General features: G+C 53.6%; 1 protein-coding gene across 1 annotated transcript in view; it reads right to left on the reverse strand.

The window, feature by feature from the left end:
• The window catches only part of NCS1 (neuronal calcium sensor 1), a 358,114-nt gene that overhangs the window by 38,907 nt on the left and 297,969 nt on the right, over positions 1-21,238 (reverse strand). The window contains exons 3-5 of the mRNA XM_078641547.1: positions 10,332-10,470; positions 9,875-9,953; positions 8,820-8,908 (exon numbers count right to left, since the gene is read on the reverse strand). Coding sequence (XP_078497673.1) covers positions 8,820-8,908; positions 9,875-9,953; positions 10,332-10,470 — 307 coding nt within the window. The remainder of the gene's footprint in view (positions 1-8,819; positions 8,909-9,874; positions 9,954-10,331; positions 10,471-21,238) is intronic.

Consider the following 21,238-nt stretch of genomic DNA (forward strand, 5'->3'; position numbering starts at 1 on the left):
GGCTGCTGGCCCGGGACCTGACGTGTAACCAGGAAGAGAGAGCGGCGCCTGCCTTCTCGGGGCTCCCGGGACCGAGGGGGAGCCCCGCCTGCTGCCGTGAAGAGGAGACCGGTAACTGAATCCAGACCCAGGCGAGAGCCTACCCCGCGCTGGGCCACACCAGAAAGAAGACCGGCGGCAAGAGAACCGGTGAGTGGGGCTTGGAGTGAGGCAGTTGGGGGGTGTGTCGGGCACGCTTTCGGTGCCGCCCCCGTGATCTGGGCTCCCTTCATTTCGTGTGTGAGCCTGAGAGGCTCAAGGAGGGCATCTGGTGTTTCGAGCCCGGAGAGGCTCCAACGTCGTGGGGGCATTCTGGCTGCAGAGCCCTGAGAGGCTCTGGGAGGGCCATAGTTGCTTTGAGTCCCCAGGAGGGGGACTCCAACGAAGGGGCAAGTGTTCTTAGAGCCCCGAGGCTCTTGGGGGCATTGCTAGATGTTCAGAGCCCTGAGAGGCTCCCCCAAGGCGTCCCAGTGTTAAGAGCCAGAGAGGCTCTTGGGTGCCATAATTCTTACAGAGCCTACAGAGGCTCTTTGGGTGCCAGGTGGGTTTAGAGCCCAGAGGAGGCTCCAGGGGGCATTTCCTTTTGCCCACCAGCGTGCTTGAGCCCACAAGGCTCCATCGTGTTGCCCCATCCTCATCTCCAGCTGCCCAGCACTTCGTGGGCAGCTGCCACGTTTAGGCCCTGACATTGGGACACATGGACAGTCACAGGTGGTGACTTGTGAGATTGGCGCAATTGATATTGTTTTTACACCTCTGAATGAATGTCATGCATTGCATCATGTGTATGTTCTTACACCCCTACAGGTATTGTGATACATAGGTGGTTGTTTTCTCCCTAGTGCAGGTGGTGCTAGTGAGGTCCTGTTACCAGTAGTTACTGGTTGTGTGCTATTTTGTGCAAAAGTAAATTTATATTCTATGTACTAAGTGCTATTTCTGAAAGTGCTACTTCTGATTCCTGACAGTGGTCCAGGTGGCCCTGTCTTGTACATATCCCCTGTAAATTCCGCCCGTGCCTCTGGCACATTGTAAAGTGTGTGTTTTATCTAATGTGTTTTGGTGTAATACAAAGGCTATTTTTATATAACCTTGTGTGGAGTTTCCTTTGTGGTGGGCCTTTGGTTGTTGTTGCTGGGGTGCGTGCGCAAATACTTAGCCTACATCGCCTCCAAGTTTAGCCTTGCTGCTCGCGCCACGTTACCTAGAGGGTGAGTAGGGGTTATCTTGGCGTGTAACTCCCTTGCCCTGACTTGGGTGTGGTGGTCTCTGACTGACTTTGGCGAAAGCCCTGGCCAGCCGGGGATCCCATTTCCAACATTGGCGGCAAGCGGCGGGATAAGGATTTGTGTTTGCGTTGTACCACAGTAGCGGCTGGCCGCACCACAAAACTCTGCATTTTAGATGACCACATTTTAGGGGATTGTATTGTTTTTGAAATTCCATTGTTTCTTCTCCTGAAGAGTGTCATTTGATTGTGTTCAGTACATTTGTCCCCCGCCCTGCTTCCAGAGTTTGGTACCTGTGTCGCTTTTGGTCAGGTTGAGAAGTCAGGGGTGGTAGAAACTGCCTTACCGATCCGAGGGGAGGGTGTGTGTGGATGAATGGTGTGTTTTCCTGGACGCATGAGTATGAGTTCTCTTTGATAAGGAGATTGTTGAAGTTTTGGAATTGTGTCCTCTTACTTCAGATTGTTAAGTCCCCTGTGTTGCACGTGTCTGTGAGCATCTTGCCAAGATGGAGTCTGCTTTTAATGTCTGGGGTCTGTTTTTGCATGAACTGAGAGAGTTTTGCGAAGAGAGAGACATTGAAGTGAATGAGTCAGACACCCAGTCCCAACTTAGGGGTAACCTGATCCAATGGCAGAAGGATGACTGGGAGCGTGAGCACAGTGCGGAGAGGGCCCGGGTCTCACACCATGAGGGTGGTGGGTCAGAGGGGAGCCCTGAAGAGTCTGAGGAGGAAGAAGATGATAGCACAGGGACGCCAGCAGATAGTGAGGACCCCATAGATAGGGAGTCCCTTGCTGGGTCCAGTTTAGGAGGCAGCGCCTCATCCCTGTCCCTGTCCCCAGAGGAGCTGGAAGATAGGAGGAGAGAAAGGGAGCACCAGCTGGCTTTAGAGAGGCTCAGGTTGGAGCATGCCCAGGCTATGGCACAGCTGGGCATTAGAAAGCAACAGCTGGAGGTTAAGAAGCAACAGCTAGAGACCGAGAGGGTCTTAGCGCAGGAAAGGATAGAGGAGGCTGAGAGGGCCTCCACCAGAGGCGAAGTAGCTCTGGAGGGTAGACTATCCCCTGCGCGCAGTGTTGAGTTTCTGGATCCCCCAGGGAGGGTTGGGTCCAGTGGTGGCAGCTATTTAAATCTCAGTCTAGAAAGTCCCAGTTCCCAGAGTATGGTTCCTGTTTCCCCAGAGGAGGAGAATAGGTTGAGGTTTAGGAACCTTAGGAAACCGTCTCATCAGTCTTGGGAAGACTTTGAGGATGACTGTTGTGAAGCCCTGTGTGATTGGGTACGGGAGCCCACGAAATGTGATTGGGACCTATTGTTCGATATGTTTCTCAGAGAGCAGTTGCTCAGTTGTTGTTCACCAGGGTTGCGCCAACACCTGTTAGGGTGTGGATTGTCTGAACCATGTGAGCTGGCAGAGGAAGCAGACCGCTGGGAAGGGACCAGAGGTTCTGTAGAGTCATTGGTGAGTGACTCCAAAAGTAGTGGGTCAGGGATCTTCCAGCCCAGCGTGGTGGAAGAGGCTCAGTGTAGCCCAGCTAGGTCCCTGGTTAGTGAGAAGGGTGTAGGGGCTGACTGCCTGGCTCAGTGGAGCAGGAGTCAGTGGGTGGCTGAGAGCCCCCAGAGGCCCGAAGCCCTGTCTCAGAACCTGGGTGGTTTCTTGAGGGAACACCAGGTTGGGGACCTAGGCTGTCCTGTTAACCCAGTTGAGGAGGATCTCCTAGTGAGTAGAGGACCTGGAGCGTCTGTAATCAGAGCTCCTGTGGTTCTAGAGTCTGGCCGTACCGCTCCGATAGGGAGGGTACAGGAGTCCAGAGTGAGGAGTGATTGGGGGAGTTCCCCAGTGGAAGGACCAGTGGGTCAGGGACTACCCAGTTGGGCTAGGTTCCCGTGTAGTGACCATGGTAACACCACTTCTGGTCTGGGGGATCGTCACGCACTGTCAGGTGGACAGAGGGCGGGAGATCTGCGCCAGACAGACAGTCACGCAACAGATGTGACATTTGTTAGCCTCAGGGGGATTGCGTGTGAATCCCCAGAAGTCCTGGAGTGCCAGGCAACTGTTCCACCGAAGGTTTTAGACCAGAGGTTGGAAGGCCAGGTTCAGGATCGGCCTGACCTGAAGGGTAGGACGACTGTAACCAGTGTCCTGACCGGTTCTTCTTCCAGAGGAACTTCTCCAGGTGGGAGAGGGCAGACCTCTGGAAGGGGGTGTAGAGGGTGGGAGAGCCCACCTCTGACCCCGGTGCAACCTGAGTGGATAAGTCCTGGGTTGGAATGGCGTTCTAGGGGTACCCCTCGCAGAGGGAGGAGGAACCCTAGGAGAAGAGGTAGGGGGAGGAGAACCTTCCCCGAGACTCCTGGTCCGCCTGAGGTTGTAGGCCCTAGGCTGGAGTACCAGTGGCAGTCTAGTCCTGTCTTGCAGACAGGAAGAGTGGAAAATGGCTCCTATGTGCCAGGGGTTTCTACCCCCCGCTCTGCGAATTGGCATGGACCAGTGGCACCTGGGTGGCCCAGGGCCTGGTCCTGGCCGCGGACAACTTGGGAGTACCAGTGGGGTAGCCCAGTTGGTCCAGACAGTGTGTTTAGAAGGAATCCCATGGGTTCACCGTGGCGTAGAACAGGAGGGTGTCCCTGCAGTTGTGGGCCCGCGTCCGTGTTCTATCGCCCCAAGCAGGGAAGTCCATCACGGTGGTGATTGGTCTCCCCTGCGTTTTGGCTGGAAGGGGGTTATGTTGGACTTTGGCCCTTAGGGCAGGTTCACCCCTAGACTTTTTGCTTGAAATGGTGACCTGGAGATGGTGATTTTGGGATTCTGCGCACTTTCACTGTGTCCCAGGGGAAAGTGCGTGCGCACTCTGAGTGCATGTGCTGAGCTAGGCCTGCCCGCCCATAGGAATGCATGGGGAATGTATGTGTCCCTGGTAGTTCCTGATGCGTGGGGTGTACAGGCTTGAGTCTGGTATGTGTGAACTCGTGAGAGTGAATGCTGCGCAACGGTATGTGCGGCTTGTATGTGTCTAGTAGCGAAGCGCCATTTCTAGACATGGCTGTACGTGTGCTGTGAGGGTGCTAACGTGTGATTGGCTGGAGCTGGCTGGCATGCCAGGCTCCAGGAAGTCTGGATGGGTCTGCCCGGTGGTGAGTGGGAGATTAGCATGAGTGATGTGTGGGAGGAGTGTACCTGTGTCCTGGATGGGCTGGGTTTTCCCCACACAATGCTGGCTCCGCCCCCCTGTGGTGTGTCTAATGACCCAAGCCCTGCCAGTGAATAGAGAGGGTGGTTGAGGTAAACAGAGTACTCAAGAACCAGCTGCGACTGGTTCCGCCCCCACTCTGCACCCTCAAACAAAGGAATGCACTGTATAAAAATGGGGCTGTGTCCCCACTGAAGTTGTTCTTGTTCCAGGATCCTGAGGGGGCTGTTGTTGCTGCTGCTGGGCCAGAGGACCGCCACTTGGGGTGTCTCCCTGCCTGGAGACCCAGTGTGCTGGCTCTGGGCCCAGCCTTGCCCCCTGCCCCCCCCCTGAAGGGACTTTGCTGGACCTTTTTATTACTTCTAGCGCTGGGGAGCGCTTTCTGATTTCCCTAGCGCCTGGAAGCGCTTCGTTTTCCTTCTAGCGCCTAACAGCGCTTTATTCAGGCTGTAGCGCTTGGGAGCGCTTTGCCTGCTACAGCCGGTGCCCACCCGGCGTGTGCCCGCTTGATTGGCCGATTCTCGAAGTCCTCTGGCGAGTGCCCACCTCGACAGGGACCTGGCCGCCATGGCGAGAGCCCACCTCGCCTAATATTTAATTCCTGGAGGGAGCCCACCCCTCGTTTGCCTACTCGAGAATCGCCGCCGCCCGGCCCGCGACCAGGAAGTCAGGCAGGCCGGGGGCGGTACTGCGGGACACCTCTGACGTCATTCCCGGGCCGCGCTCTGATTGGCTGCTGGCCCGGGACCTGACGTGTAACCAGGAAGAGAGAGCGGCGCCTGCCTTCTCGGGGCTCCCGGGACCGAGGGGGAGCCCCGCCTGCTGCCGTGAAGAGGAGACCGGTAACTGAATCCAGACCCAGGCGAGAGCCTACCCCGCGCTGGGCCACACCAGAAAGAAGACCGGCGGCAAGAGAACCGGTGAGTGGGGCTTGGAGTGAGGCAGTTGGGGGGTGTGTCGGGCACGCTTTCGGTGCCGCCCCCGTGATCTGGGCTCCCTTCATTTCGTGTGTGAGCCTGAGAGGCTCAAGGAGGGCATCTGGTGTTTCGAGCCCGGAGAGGCTCCAACGTCGTGGGGGCATTCTGGCTGCAGAGCCCTGAGAGGCTCTGGGAGGGCCATAGTTGCTTTGAGTCCCCAGGAGGGGGACTCCAACGAAGGGGCAAGTGTTCTTAGAGCCCCGAGGCTCTTGGGGGCATTGCTAGATGTTCAGAGCCCTGAGAGGCTCCCCCAAGGCGTCCCAGTGTTAAGAGCCAGAGAGGCTCTTGGGTGCCATAATTCTTACAGAGCCTAGAGAGGCTCTTTGGGTGCCAGGTGGGTTTAGAGCCCAGAGGAGGCTCCAGGGGGCATTTCCTTTTGCCCACCAGCGTGCTTGAGCCCACAAGGCTCCATCGTGTTGCCCCATCCTCATCTCCAGCTGCCCAGCACTTCGTGGGCAGCTGCCACGTTTAGGCCCTGACATTGGGACACATGGACAGTCACAGGTGGTGACTTGTGAGATTGGCGCAATTGATATTGTTTTTACACCTCTGAATGAATGTCATGCATTGCATCATGTGTATGTTCTTACACCCCTACAGGTATTGTGATACATAGGTGGTTGTTTTCTCCCTAGTGCAGGTGGTGCTAGTGAGGTCCTGTTACCAGTAGTTACTGGTTGTGTGCTATTTTGTGCAAAAGTAAATTTATATTCTATGTACTAAGTGCTATTTCTGAAAGTGCTACTTCTGATTCCTGACAGTGGTCCAGGTGGCCCTGTCTTGTACATATCCCCTGTAAATTCCGCCCGTGCCTCTGGCACATTGTAAAGTGTGTGTTTTATCTAATGTGTTTTGGTGTAATACAAAGGCTATTTTTATATAACCTTGTGTGGAGTTTCCTTTGTGGTGGGCCTTTGGTTGTTGTTGCTGGGGTGCGTGCGCAAATACTTAGCCTACATCGCCTCCAAGTTTAGCCTTGCTGCTCGCGCCACGTTACCTAGAGGGTGAGTAGGGGTTATCTTGGCGTGTAACTCCCTTGCCCTGACTTGGGTGTGGTGGTCTCTGACTGACTTTGGCGAAAGCCCTGGCCAGCCGGGGATCCCATTTCCAACAGCACTTAAGATTGATGTATGTACTTCAGTGCACTTTAGCTAGACGTATGTATTTCAGTGTACTTAAGATAGACGTATGTACTGAAGTGTGCTTAAGATAGACGTATGTACTGAAGTCTGCTTAAGATAGACGTATGTGCTTCATTAAACGTAAGATAGATGTATGTACTTCAGGCCGCTTAGGGTAGACGTCTTCAGCGCACTTACGATAGATGTATGTACTGCAGTGTGCTTAAGATAGATGTATGCACTGCAATGCGCTTAAGATAGACGTATGTACTTAAGTGTGCTTAAGATAGACGTAAGAACTTAAGTGCACTTAAGATAGACCTACTGGGTAGGAGCACATAGTGGGCCTCCTGCCAGTCAAGGAGTCTCCTCTGTCCTAAGGCTTTTTTGTTCCTCCAAAAGTGATGGGAAAACCTGTAAAGTCCTTATCCATGCAGAATGGACCATACACCCTACGGTGCGCAGTACGCGCATTAAAGTACGCGTTGTATACCATTATTTTTATACAAACAGCGCTTCCACATTGACAGTATCTGGTAATCTAACGGAGCTGTACAAGTGTCCTCTTAAATATGGCATTGGCAGATTACAGAAAGTGGAAGTTTCCTCTGAGTGACTGGGTTTCATCCTTCGGAAACAGCTATACGTTGTCCTATATGTCTTATGAGCATCCCTCAGCTTGGTGCGAAGGAAGGCACATGAAATCACGTGCTGGTGTCAACTCTACTGTACTCCTTTATACTCACCGCCACACTTCCCACCCCTCGTACTCACCGCCACATTCCCCACCACTCGTACTCACCACCACACTCCCCACCCCTTGTACTCACCACCACACTCCCCACCCCTCGTACTCACCGCCACACTCCCCACCCCTCGTACTCACCGCCCCACTCCCCACCCCTCGTACTCACCACCCCACTCCCCACCCCTCGTACTCACCGCCACACTTTCCACCCCTCGTACTCACCACCACATTCCCCTCCCCTCGTACTCACCGCCACACTTCCCACCCCTCGTACTCACCGCCACACTCCCCACCCCTCGTACTCACCACCACACTCCCCACCCCTCATACTCACCGCCACACTCCCCACCCCTCGTACTCACCACCACACTCCCGACCCCTCCTACTCACCGCCACACTCCCCACCCCTCGTATTCACCGCCACACTCGCCACCCCTCGAACTCACCGCCACACTCCCCACACCTCGTACTCACCACCACACTCTCCACCACTCGTACTCTCCGCCACACTCCCCACCATCGAACTCACCACCACACTTCCCACCCCTCGTACTCACCACCACACTCCCCGCCCATCGTACTCACCACCACACTCCCCACCCCTCGTACTCACCGCCACACTCCCCACCCCTCGTATTCACCGCCACACTCCCCACCCCTCGTACTCACCGCCACACTCCCCACCCCTCGTACTCACCACCACACTCCCCACCCCTCGTACTCACCGCCACACTCCCCACCCCTCGTATTCACCGCCACACTCCCCACCCCTCGTATTCACCGCCACACTCCCCACCCCTCATACTCACGGCCACACTCCCCACCCCTCGTATTCACCGCCACACTCCCCACCCCTCGTACTCACCGCCACACTCCCCACCCCTCGTACTCACCGCCACACTCCCCACCCCTCGTATTCACCACCACACTCCCCAGCCCTCGTACTCACCGCCACACTCCCCACCCCTCGTACTCACCGCCACACTTTCCACCCCTCGTACTCACCACCACATTCCCCACCCCTCGTACTCACCGCCACACTCCCCACCCCTCGTATTCACCGCCACACTCCCCACCCCTCGTACTCACCGCCACACTCCCCACCCCTCGTACTCACCGCCACACTTCCCAGCCCTCGTACTCACCGCCACACTCCCCACCCCTCGTACTCACCACCACACTTCCCACCCCTCGTACTCACCGCCACACTCCCCACCCCTCGTATTCACCGCCACACTCCCCACCCCTCGTACTCACCGCCACACTCCCCACCCCTCGTACTCACCACCACACTCCCCACCCCTCGTACTCACCGCCACACTCCCCACCCCTCGTATTCACCGCCACACTCCCCACCCCTCGTACTCACCGCCACACTCCCCACCCCTCGTACTCACCACCACACTCCCCACCACTCGTACTCACCGCCACACTCCCCACCATCGAACTCACCACCACACTCCCCACCCCTCGTACTCACCACCACACTCCCCACCCCTCGTACTCACCACCATCTGGTATATGGCGTCGACGATGTCCAACATCTCGGTCCGCGTGATGTAGCCGTCGTTGTCCAGGTCGTACAGCTTGAAGGCCCCTGTAAGCAGAAGGCATGAGAGCTGGACTATCACTGGCCACTAGCCTCAGCCGGGGGGGGGGGGGCGCTCATGGGGACCGCCAGCAGCACATTCCATTCCATCAAGGACTAGCTGCAACTTGCCCATCCTCAACAGTCCACACTCCCATCTGTCCAGATTCCACAGTCCACCCTCCCAGCTGTCCAGATCCCAAAGTCCACCCTCCCATCTGTCCAGACTCCACAGTCCACCCTCCCAGCTGGCCAGACCCAACAGTCCACCCTCCCAGATGTTCAAACCCCACAGCCCACCCTCCCAGCTGTCCAAACCTCACAGTCCACCGTCCCAGCTGTCCAGACTCCACAGCCCTCCCTCCCATCTGTCCAGACCCCACAGTCCACCCTCCCAGCTGTCCAGACTCCACAGTCCACCCTCCCAGCTGTCCAGACTCCACAGTCCACCCTCCCATCTGTCCAGACCCCACCGTCCACCCTCCCATCTGTCCAGACCCCACAGTCCACCCTCCCAGCTGTCCAGACCCCACCGTCCACCCTCCCATCTGTCCAGACTCCACAGTCCACCCTCCCAGCTGTCCAGACTCCACAGTCCACCCTCCCAGCTGTCCATACTCCACCGTCCACCCTCCCATCTGTCCAGACTCCAAAGTCCACTCTCCCATCTGTCCAGACTCCACAGTCCACCCTCCCAGCTGTCCAGACTCCACAGTCCACCCTCCCAGCTGTCCAGACTCCACCGTCCACCCTCCCATCTGTCCAGACTCCAAAGTCCACTCTCCCATCTGTCCAGACTCCACAGACCACCCTCCCATCTGTCCAGACCCCACAGTCCACCATCCCAGCTATCCAGACCCCACAGACCACCCTCCCAGCTGTCCAAACCTCACAGTCCACCCTCCCAGCTGTCCAGACTACACAACCCCTCGGGTTGGGGGAGAGGTGTGGGGGGGGGGCTCAAGGCACACTTACACCGTAGCTTCTCGTCCAGCGTCCCCCGCGAGGTGACGGACAGCGCCTGGATGAACTCCGAAAATTCAATCCGTCCATCCTTGGAAGAGAGGAAGAGAGAGGGTGTGATATGAGAGGGTCTGTAATCCGATGCCTGACGTCACACATCCTGCACTCACCCCAGTGAACCCCAAAACAGCAGTGCAGCGCTTCACATCAGCACTAACAGCCTCAATCACCACACACCACCACTGTTCTGCGTCCCCACACACAACCACGGTTCTGTCGCTGTGTGATTCTGGGCAAATCTTGTAACATCCCTGCGCCTACAATTTGCAAATCGGTCTTCTGACCTGGTACACAGGATCTTGTCTCGACCCCCGGATTAGTAAACAGCTATACATTCATTCGTCACAGTCAAGCACCCTCCAGACGTCAGACACCCACAGACCCATCCACAGACCCACCCTTCACCCACCTTGTTCTCGTCGAAGACGTTGAAGACAAAGGTGGCGAACTTGGTGGGGTCTCCGAAGGGAAAGAACTGTTTATAGATCTTCTGGAATCCAGCAGCGTCCAGCTGTCCACTGGGACAGTCTTTGATGAAGCCCTTGTACCTGCAGGGGGGAGGGGGCGAAGGAGGGACAGTGAGAGGACAGAGAGGAATAAAGGAGGGAGCAGAAAGGGGACAGTGGGATGGAAGAGGGGAAGAAAGGTGGAGAGGGTTGAAGGATAGAGCAGCGACGGAATGAAGAAAAGAAGTGGGAAAAAGAACAAACGAAAAGGGAGAGAAGAGGGTGGAAGAAGAAAAGTGGAGAAACGATGAAAGTAGAAGGAGAGAAAGGGACAGTGCAGGGGTAAAGAAGTAAAGTGCAGTAAAGTAGAGAGGTGACAAGACAGGTGAAGAGAGAATAAAGTAGGAAGATATAAATGAAAGAAATAGAGAGGTAGGAAAACAGTGGTAGATAAAGGAAAGAAAAGGGTGGGAAATAAAAAGAAGACAAAAAACAGGTAAATAAAAATTAAGACATTGAAGGATACACAAAAATCAATCTCTGCATTCATCTCACACCAGGCCACGCCCTGCTGTGCACAACTACAAGTACTTGTTCTGTGTGCGTGAGGGAGTGCTGGAGGCTACACCAGGCCACGCCCTGCTGTGCACCACCACGGCTGTGTGTCCTGTGTGCGTGAGGCAGCGCTGAAGGTGTGTACAACCACGAGTGCGTGTCCTGTGTGCCAAGCAATAGAAACAGAGCAAAAACAATCTGAATATATTAATGATTGCGTAGGTCTAAAAATACGTGAGTAGGAACATTACAACCTACATTCACCTGTGGTCTCTGGCTGTCCCATGCCCTTGGGACAGCCAGAAGACCGTCCTGGGTACTGACGGAGAGAGCGGTGCCTCAGGCCCTGAGCTGTTGCCAGGAGTGGTGAGGAATTCGCCCATACACGAACGGGTGACAAGACAAAACCCTGTAGATCCTTCACAATGAAGACCACAGGTGAATGTAGGTTGTAATGTTCCTACCTACGTATTATAATTGTCATTTTTATAATCTTTCACATTTTTGGCAGTAGCATTTCCATTCTGGTCCTGAGGAAGGCCAAGATCGGCATACGATCGTCATGGCCGAAACATGTAGACCCTCTTTCCAGACCTACACGATCATTAATATATTCAGATCGCGTTTGCACTGTTTTTATTGCTTGACACCAGGTGATAACCATTAACCATATTTTTCGCTTGGTAGCCAATTTTAGCATCGCAAAAACAATTTTTTGTTGGCACTGCAAACAATTTGTCTCACACTAATTCATTCAAGCTTCGTTGACCTTAGGAGATCAGACTCACCGTCCGTCTTTCAAAACATCTGTGAGCTCCCCCTTCATAGTGAAGGGCTCGCAGCCCTTGGTTGTACTAAGAATTGCAACTAAGGGGAGATCCCAGATGAGGAAGCATGCCACCTCGGTGGGTGATGGGATTCCGTCCTCTTAAATAGGACTTTTTTCAGGTTCTAACACTAGATTTGCGCGAGTATTCGTTGTGCTTTTGCACTACTTTTCGAAGGAACATTGTGGACCCGCAGACTATTTTTGTGTATACCATGCTCCACTAAACCCAGCTTCTGGCACACTCGGGCTGAATCCGGGCCCTCTGTAAGTACCACCGAACCCGTGCCACAGACCTGCCCTCTGGCCCAGTGTGAGTGAGTTCACGTTTGTAAGGCGCTTTGAGGAGCTGAAAGCGCCTAGACATCATTTAGAAACATTTCTTTTAAAGCCTTTTCATTCCAGTATTATTACCTAAAATCCCTGGCCTATCAGTCCCTTGAGTGCCCAGTTGTAAATATTTGAAGTGCTCTGTGCAAGTCTGCTATGGCTCACCCTCCATGGGCCTAGAGGTTGTCACTACAACGACCCTGACCAACTCCCAGGATCAAATAAAGCCCGCAGTGTGAGGTGCGAGGTACCACAAGCAGAGACAGAAGGTAACCCTTTCTCTGAAAACGCACTCTTGTTGCTGATATTATGAAAAGCCTCGAAGCGCTTCAGAGTCCTGGGCACGAACAGTGCATACCCCCCTCCTCCCCCCCTCCCCCACCTCACCTCACCCCACCCTACCCTCTGGAAATACGGCTGTTACTACAATAAATAAACACAGGGCGGAGACAACACTGCCTTAGAAGCGCACTCTGGTCGCCGCTGTTGTAAACATCCTTCAAGGACTTGCTAATCCTAGGTGGCGCTCTCAGTGCTTGGGGCACTAAAGTGCATCTGTGACTAGGAAATACATGTACCATTGAGGACAGTTCAGGAAAGTGCTGTGTGCGGGAGGTGAAGTGCTTCCCAAATACCAACTATGCCAAAGAGCCCCGCCTCTACCCACACACCCTCTTATGGACAATCTTCAAAGCCTGCTGCACGCTCTTCACACTTCTAAGCACTGCCCGTGCCTCGTCCCCGCGGGTACAGCAGCGTAGAGGCAAGAACACGAGGCACCATTAAAATCATCCGGACAAAGCGCTCTGTGCAGGGAGCTCGGGTGCTGGTTTACGTACAGGAACGCCGGGCTTAGGGATCGATAAAGGCGGGCTTAGGGATCGATAAAGGCGGGATTAGGGATTGATAAAGGCGGGGTTAAGGATCCATACAGGCGGAGCGCTCTGATTAATAACCCTGTAAGCATCTTTTGGGAACTTCAGAATCCTAGATGTTACCTGTACGCTTATGAATGAATGAATGAAGGAATTTTATAGAGCACTACATTCACTCCAAGGAGCATCTTGGCGCTAGCAGAAAGTACATCGAGATGGTAGCAGCAAGTAAGACGGAAGGATATATGTGAGGACTCGCACTCACGCCTAGCGTCATATCAGATCCCACCCAAGCCCATTGGTATCGCTGTTTGGCAGTGTCTGGTTCCTGGATGGAGAAATATTGCATTTAGCCAGTAGCGCCTTGAGTCCTCCAGTTCACTAGAGAAGCTCACTACATGCAGTGACGATTCAAGCCTGAAATCACGCCGTTTGCTGTGAGCGCCACACGTGTATGCCTTCAAAGGCATTAGTCCACATCTGAGCCTCACGAGGTTGGTTCCCTCGTCTAGACTCACACGGCTGGGTAGACACGGAGCCCTCCCATTGGACTGGTAGGAAGTGGCTCACACGTCCACGTGGCCTTCAGCCATAACTCAAGCCGGTCCTCTCGCGTTTTTTGAAGAAGTTGGGCACACTCTATGGGAGGCAGGTTTAGGTCAAGGATGTCCTGGGAGCTTGAGGCATTATTTGAATCTTTCACATGGGGTTCCAATGGAGCTGGTTATCCAGTATACTTGAGCCTATTAGCTCCCTTCATGAACCAGTTGCAGCAGCCTGAAGGTTTAGTAATAACCAAGAACCTTGCTTTTGCCATGGTTGCTTACTTACTTGAATTAAATTCAAGATGAATTTGTACGATGGACTGGCCTCAGGCAGATGGAATAACCGTACGTATCATCCGCATTGAGCCTTGTCTCGCCAACTGGCCGAGAGCCGGCCATAAGACAATGTTGGGATAAATCTGGCGCCAACGACAGGACAGGTTGCTGCGAGGTCTGGACCTCTGATCTGTTGTAGTAGTTCTTGAAAATTAATGGTCATTTTCCTTTCAGTGCCCAGTTCTGAGCTTTGTCCGGACCATGCTGATTAAAATGAATGCCCAAAGACTTCAAGCTCGATGCCTGCTCCAGTTTCACCTGGTCCAAGTGAAATATTTATTCCTTGTTTATCTTCTTTCCGCCAACCCTTATTTTTGTTTTTGAGGCATTGATGGAGATCTTATACAAAAATACAAAATAATTTAAAAACAATCGAAAAAGACAGTCGACGCGGCGTTTCGGTGCTTGTAAATCTTATCACCTTCATCAGGACAAAGACAATTAACGATGTAAAATCTTATAAAAGAAAGTAGTTGGAATTGGTTTCCTCAGTTCTTATTGTCACTACAATATAGAGAGAGAACGTCCAGAGATCTTTGCAAGTCGAAACCTGTATGTTTAAACACAATTGTATCATCTGTATACTGTAAGCAGTGGAGATGAGAACCGGCAAACTTTGGCGAGAAAGCCCTAACTTTGGCTACTGCTCTATTTATACCGACCAAATAAAGATGAAATAGCAGGGGAGCCAAGACGCAGCCCTGCTTCAGCCCTTGATTTGTCCAGATCTTCTTTGACGTAACTCTGTTGGTAAAAACTTTAACTTTTCCTAGGTCTTTACAAATAAGCTCATTGTGGCCCCAACAGAATTACCCGGAAACCCCAGTTCTGAAGCTTCGGCCATAGCGTCGCTCTTTCAACTCTATCGAATGCTGTAGTGTAGTGACTCTAGAAATGCTGTAGAGTCACTACACTACGGATCTACAGATTCAGGTCTTGGCGGCAGATCCTTCTCCCACCTCGCCTCCAAGACCTGGAACACCCTCCCCACCAACCTACGGCAGACCCAAGACCTGCTGACCTTCAGAAGACTCCTCAGGACCTGGCTCTTCGATCAGTAGCAGCACCTCCCCACCCCCCAGCGCCTTCAGACCCTAATGGGTATGTAGTGCGCTTTATAAGTGTCTTGATTGATTGATAGTGTAGTGGCTCTATCGAATGCTGTATTGTAGTCGATAATTGCTGCATAGAGAGATGGAGCTTGAGTTTTGTTTGCGGCTTCAATCCAGGAAGAGAGAAAAACTAAATTGTCTCCAGTGCTGCGGCCGCGTCTGAATCGCGACTGCGCACTGGGAATTAATGCCCTTGAAGTTGACCATTCTTCCAAGTCCGAGTTTAAAGCTTTGGCAAAGCATTTACCATCGACATCAAGGAGTGTGATCCGCCTGAAGTCAGCCGGCGGGTTTGTCGGGCCTTTTTTGTGTATTGGAGATAAAATTGAGCCCTCCAGCTACGCGGGACCTCATCGGTCATACTGTGACGCTTGAACAGCCGGCTTAGGAGACTCGCCATTCATCTTTTGTGGTTTTAAATAAGCCGGCTGGCAGGCCGTTGGGCCGCGGAGCTCCAGTCGAGCGAAGGGAGGCAATTAATGATCTTATTCTATTGATTTTATCGTTGTTAACCTCCCACTCAACCTGTGTATCCCCGTGGCCCTCAGTGGCCTGGGAGATCAGAGTACCATCATTCACTCCTCCAATGTTTGTGGCAAATACGTTTGCAACCTAACTGGTCCACTTTGCTGCTGAAAGGCAGGGAGGTGTGTTCTGAACATTCCTATTCGACCGTTTCCGCGCCAACCCCCGGAACGTATGAGCATCTCTTGCTGTAGACTATTCGTGGTGTTCTGTCCTCTGCTTTTCTTCAGTTGTCTGCGAACTTCCCATATCTTTGATCTATTGGCCCTTCTTGCCTTCCGTATACCAGAGGTGAGTGAACAGTGGTTATTATTAATTATGGGGTACATGCATCAACTAAAATACCACTCGCAAACTGGCCGATTCGCAGAATCGGCCCCTTTCCGACCGGTATTTTGGCACTTGGGATGCATCAACCCAAATTCGCAAAATAGGTAATCGCAAAATTTGATATTACCTAAATTGCAAATGCATTTAGGGAATCGCAAATTGCGATTCCCTATTTGGGATGCAACAAGCTTTTCCTAAATGCGAGTTCACATTTAGGAAACGCTAATTCCCATCAACTGAAAAACTTGCAAAAACTTTGAAAAATGCCCAGAAGTGCATTTTACAAAGTGCCATGTGGCGTAGGGGCATGTGTGTGCGCCACATGTGCACACATGCCAATTTCGAGGGTGCATCAAGGTGGCCTTTTGGCCCCCTTGCACCCTTGAAATTGTATGCACAATTTGCGAGTACCTATTTGATACTAGCAATTTGCGCATGCAAGTCCAATTTATTTCTATGGCCCACTATCCAAACTGGATTACGCCAATAGCCTCTACCATGGATCATCTTTAACAACTACGAAAAGACTACAACGGATTCAGAACTCGGCTACCAGACTACTCCTGCATATCAAACCACAAGACCACACCTCCCCTGCCTTGAAGGCCCTGCATTGGTTACCAGTTGCCAGAAGATCCACGTTCAAGCTGCTTTGTATCACCCACAAACCCATACACTGGACCGCTCTTCATCAGGAATGAAATCACCAAACACATTCAGCAGAGGAACCTCCGCTCTAAAGGGGTAACTCGCCTCAAAATCCCAAGATACAAAAAAAAAACAATGGGTGGCACATCCTTCTCTGTTCAAGCAGCCAAACTATGGAACTCTTTACCCCTCAACATAAGGTCCACCGACAACCACCTTATCTTCAGAAAACTACTCAAGATCTGGCTCTTCTCCACATAAGCACCATACGCGAACAGAAATTTACAGCACATCCCTCTGTATATGAGCATTTATTTTCACAATAGATATGTACCGATCTTTGTGTATTGCTTTGTATGAACATACAGAATAATTATGTTGTTAAAAAAAAAGAAATTAAAGTACAATAACTCTTGAAAACTGGAGTTTATCTGGTGCTTCTTTGGTCTACATGTACTTGCTTCCATTGTGCATCTATGTACCTTCCATGTACTTGGATCTGTGTGTTTGTTACTTTTCTCCTGAAAAAGCATATCCAATACACTACCCTATTTCTCATCCTGTGCCTCTATCAATGTCTTTAAACTACATATACTTACCTCCTTTATGTATCTATATACTTTCAATGTACTTATGGATCTTTATATATATCACTTTCTTCTAATTAAGCATTTCCAATGCACTACCCTATTTCTCAGCCTATACTTCGCTCAATATATCCTCTAGACCAAATTTCTGACTCATCTCAAACGTTTTTCTACTACTCTTTCCAATGCACTACCCTATCTCTCACCCTATACATCTATCAATATATCCTATACATCCACTCTCTCATTTATCCCAAACCCCATACCACTACTATGATCGCCAAAATAACCCTTTCTAGACTCTGCCCTACTTTACACCTCCTTGCATCATCTGACACCTCTTTTACTATACCGATCCCTAAAACAAACCTTTCTAAACTCTTCCCTCTGACTCTTCCCCTCAAAAACCCCTTTTTACTCACCCAAAAGCCTCTTCCTACTGCTATGACCTCAAAAAATATATATCTTTCACGCTTCTGTAACTCCACTATCCTTTTCAATCAAAATAACAGACTAACATGTTCACTTCTCAAATTCCATATTTCACTATACTAATTCACCACTAATATTTTATGGGTTCCAGAGTAGCGTGCTACTCGCCAATAAAGTGCTTCAACACCCCATCAGTGTTACAAGCGCTATATAAAAACAAACCCTTTTTCCCTTTTCAACGCCTCCGCCACCCTTCTCAATCCAAATAACTGACTAACACATCCACCACTCAAATTACTTTCATATTTCACTATACTAACTCAACACTAATCCTTATGGGCTACTCGCCAAAAAAGCGCTTCAAAACACCATTAGGTGTTAAAAACCTCTCTCCCTCTTCTATCCCGCCGTCTACCCTTCTCTCTGGAAATAACAGACTAACATATCCACCACCCAAATTACTTTCATATTTCACTATACTAATTCAACACTAATCCTTATGGGCTCCAGCGTAGCTCAGAGGGCTCATAACCAGCTCAGAGGGCCCCTGCACATGCCCAGCCCAGAGGGCTCCAGCTCAGAGGGCCCCTGCACATGCCCAGCCCAGAGGGCCCCTGCACTTGCCTAGCCCAGAGGGCCCCTGCACATGCCCAGCTCAGAGGGCCACTGCCCATGCCCAGCTCAGAGGGCCGCTGCCCATGCCCAGCTCAGAGGGCCCCTGCACATGCCCAGCTCAGAGGGCCCCTGCTCATAACCAGCTCAGAGGGCCCCTGCACATGCCCAGCTCAGAGGGCCACTGCCCATGCCCAGCTCAGAGGGCCCCTGTCCATGCCCAGCTCAGAGGACCCCTGCACATGCCCTGCTCAGAGGGCCCCTGCCCATGCCCAGCTCAGAGGGCCCCTGCACATGCCCAGCTCAGAGGGCCCCTGCTCATAACCAGCTCAGAGGGCCCCTGCACATGCCCAGCTCAGAGGGCCACTGCCCATGCCCAGCTCAGAGGGCCCCTGCACATGCCCAGCTCAGAGGGCCCCTGCACATGCCCAGCTTAGAGGGCAACTGCCCATGCCCAGCTCAGAGGGCCCCTGTCCATGCCCAGCTCAGAGGGCTCCAGCTCAGAGGGCCCCTGCACATGCCCAGCTCAGAGGGCTCCTGCACATGCCCAGCTCAGAGGGCTCCAGCTCAGAGGGCTCCAGCTCAGAGGGCCCCTGCACATGCCCAGCTCAGAGGGCCCCTGCACATGCCCAGCGGGCCCCTGCACATGCCCAGCTCAGAGGGCCCCTGCTCATAACCAGCTCAGAGGGCCCCTGCACATGCCCAGCTCAGAGGGCTCCAGCTCAGAGGGCCCCTGCACATGCCCAGCTCAGAGGGCCCCTGCACATGCCCAGCTCAGAGGGCCCCTGCACATGCCCAGCTCAGAGGGCTCCAGCTCAGAGGGCCCCTGCACATGCCTAGCTCAGAGGGCTCCAGCTCAGAGGGCTCCAGCTCAGAGGGCCCCTGCACATGCCCAGGTCAGAGGGCCCCTGCAGATGCCCAGCTCAGAGGGCCCCTGCACATGCCCAGCTCAGAGGGCCCCTGTCCATGCCCAGCGGGCCCCTGCACATGCCCAGCTCAGAGGGCCCCTGCTCATAACCAGCTCAGAGGGCCCCTGCACATGCCCAGCTCAGAAGGCCCCTGCACATGCCCAGCTCAGAGGGCCACTGCCCATGCCCAGCTCAGAGGGCTCCAGCTCAGAGGGCCCCTGCACATGCCCAGCTCAGAGGGTCACTGCCCATGCCCAGCTCAGAGGGCCCCTGCACATGCCCAGCTCAGAGGGCCCCTGCACATGCCCAGCTCAGAAGGCCCCTGCACATGCCCAGCTCAGAGGGCCACTGCCCATGCCCAGCTCAGAGGGCTCCAGCTCAGAGGGCCCCTGCACATGCCCAGCTCAGAGGGCTCCAGCTCAGAGGGCCCCTGCACATGCCCAGATCAGAGGGCCCCTGCCCATGCGGAGCTCAGAGGGCCCCTGCACATGCCCAGCTCAGAGGGCCCCTGCCCATGCCCAGCTCAGAGGGCCGCTGCACATGCCCAGGTCAGAGGGACCCTGTACGTGCTCAGCTCAGAGGGCCACTGCCCATGCCCAGCTCAGAGGGCCCCTGTACATGCCCAGCTCAGCGGGCCCCTGCACATGCCCAGCTCAAAGGGCCCCTGCACATGACCAGCTCAGAGACCCCTTCCCAGCTCAGAGGGCTCATACCCAGCTCAGAGGGCCCCTGCCCCCTGCTGGCCTGTAAGTGCCCCGCGGGCTTCTGGGGGCTATCCTCTCTGAGCTCTGGTGTCACCACAGTTTTAAGAGAGCAGAGATGTGCCAGAGCCCCCTGTCTGAAGCCGAGAGAGAGAGCACAGCTCTCCGGAGGCCCCCCCCCTGATCCGTGCCAGAAACAGAGGTGTTTATATCTTCTCACGCCTCGCGCACACGAGGGCTCCTTTGAGAAGATTTATGCGCCACTTGTCCTGCTCTAAGAATAATATTTACAGCAGAGAGAGCCCCGAAGGAAGCCGCGGACTGTCAGGGGCGGAAGGCGCCTTGAAGGCCGCTGGTCGCAGCTCTGGGCGCTGGCAGGGGAGGGGGAGTCTGTGGCACAGGTGCAAAGACTGATGGGTATCTGCACACAGCTGTGGGCACTGTAGGCTGCCCTCTGACTGCACCCAGCAGCACGTGCCACCCTGAGCTCCACGGGTAGAAACCTGCTGCAGTGATGTGCACCGCACTGCTGCTGCTCCTGTAGTGATGTGCACTGCTGCTGCTCCTGTAGTGATGTGCACTGCACCGCTGCTTCTCCTGTACTGATGTGCACCGTACTGCACCGCTGCTTCTCCTGTACTGATATGCACCACACTGCTGCTCCTGTAGTGATGTGCACTGCTGTTCCTCCTGTAGTGATCTGCACCGCTGCTGCTGCTCCTGTAGTGATGTGCACTGCTGCTGCTCCTGTAGTGATGTGCACTGCACTGCTGCTGCTCCTGTAGTGATATGCACCGCGTTGCTGCTTCTCCTGCAGTGATGTGCACCGTACTGCACCGCTGCTTCTCCTGTACTGATGTGCACCGTACTGCACCGCTGCTTCTCCTGTACTGATATGCACCACACTGCTGCTCCTGTAGTGATGTGCACTGCTGTTCCTCCTGTAGTGATCTGCACCGCTGCTGCTGCTCCTGTAGTGATGTGCACTGCTGCTGCTCCTGTAGTGATGTGCACTGCACTGCTGCTGCTCCTGTAGTGATATGCACCGCGTTGCTGCTTCTCCTGTAGTGATGTGCACCGTACTGCACCGCTGCTTCTCCTGTACTGATGTGCACCGTACTGCACCGCTGCTTCTCCTGTACTGATATGCACCACACTGCTGCTCCTGTAGTGATGTGCACTGCTGTTCCTCCTGTAGTGATCTGCACCGCTGCTGCTGCTCCTGTAGTGATGTGCACTGCTGCTGCTCCTGTAGTGATGTGCACTGCACTGCTGCTGCTCCTGTAGTGATATGCACCGCGTTGCTGCTTCTCCTGTAGTGATGTGCACCGTACTGCACCGCTGCTTCTCCTGTACTGATGTGCACCGTACTGCACCGCTGCTTCTCCTGTACTGATATGCACCACACTGCTGCTCCTGTAGTGATGTGCACTGCTGTTCCTCCTGTAGTGATCTGCACCGCTGCTGCTGCTCCTGTAGTGATGTGCACTGCTGCTTCTCCTGTACTGATGTGCACCGTACTGCACCGCTGCTTCTCCTGTACTGATA

The sequence above is a fragment of the Lissotriton helveticus genome, chromosome 5_1 (genome assembly GCF_964261635.1).
Source record: "Lissotriton helveticus chromosome 5_1, aLisHel1.1, whole genome shotgun sequence".
NCBI lineage: Eukaryota > Metazoa > Chordata > Amphibia > Caudata > Salamandridae > Lissotriton > Lissotriton helveticus.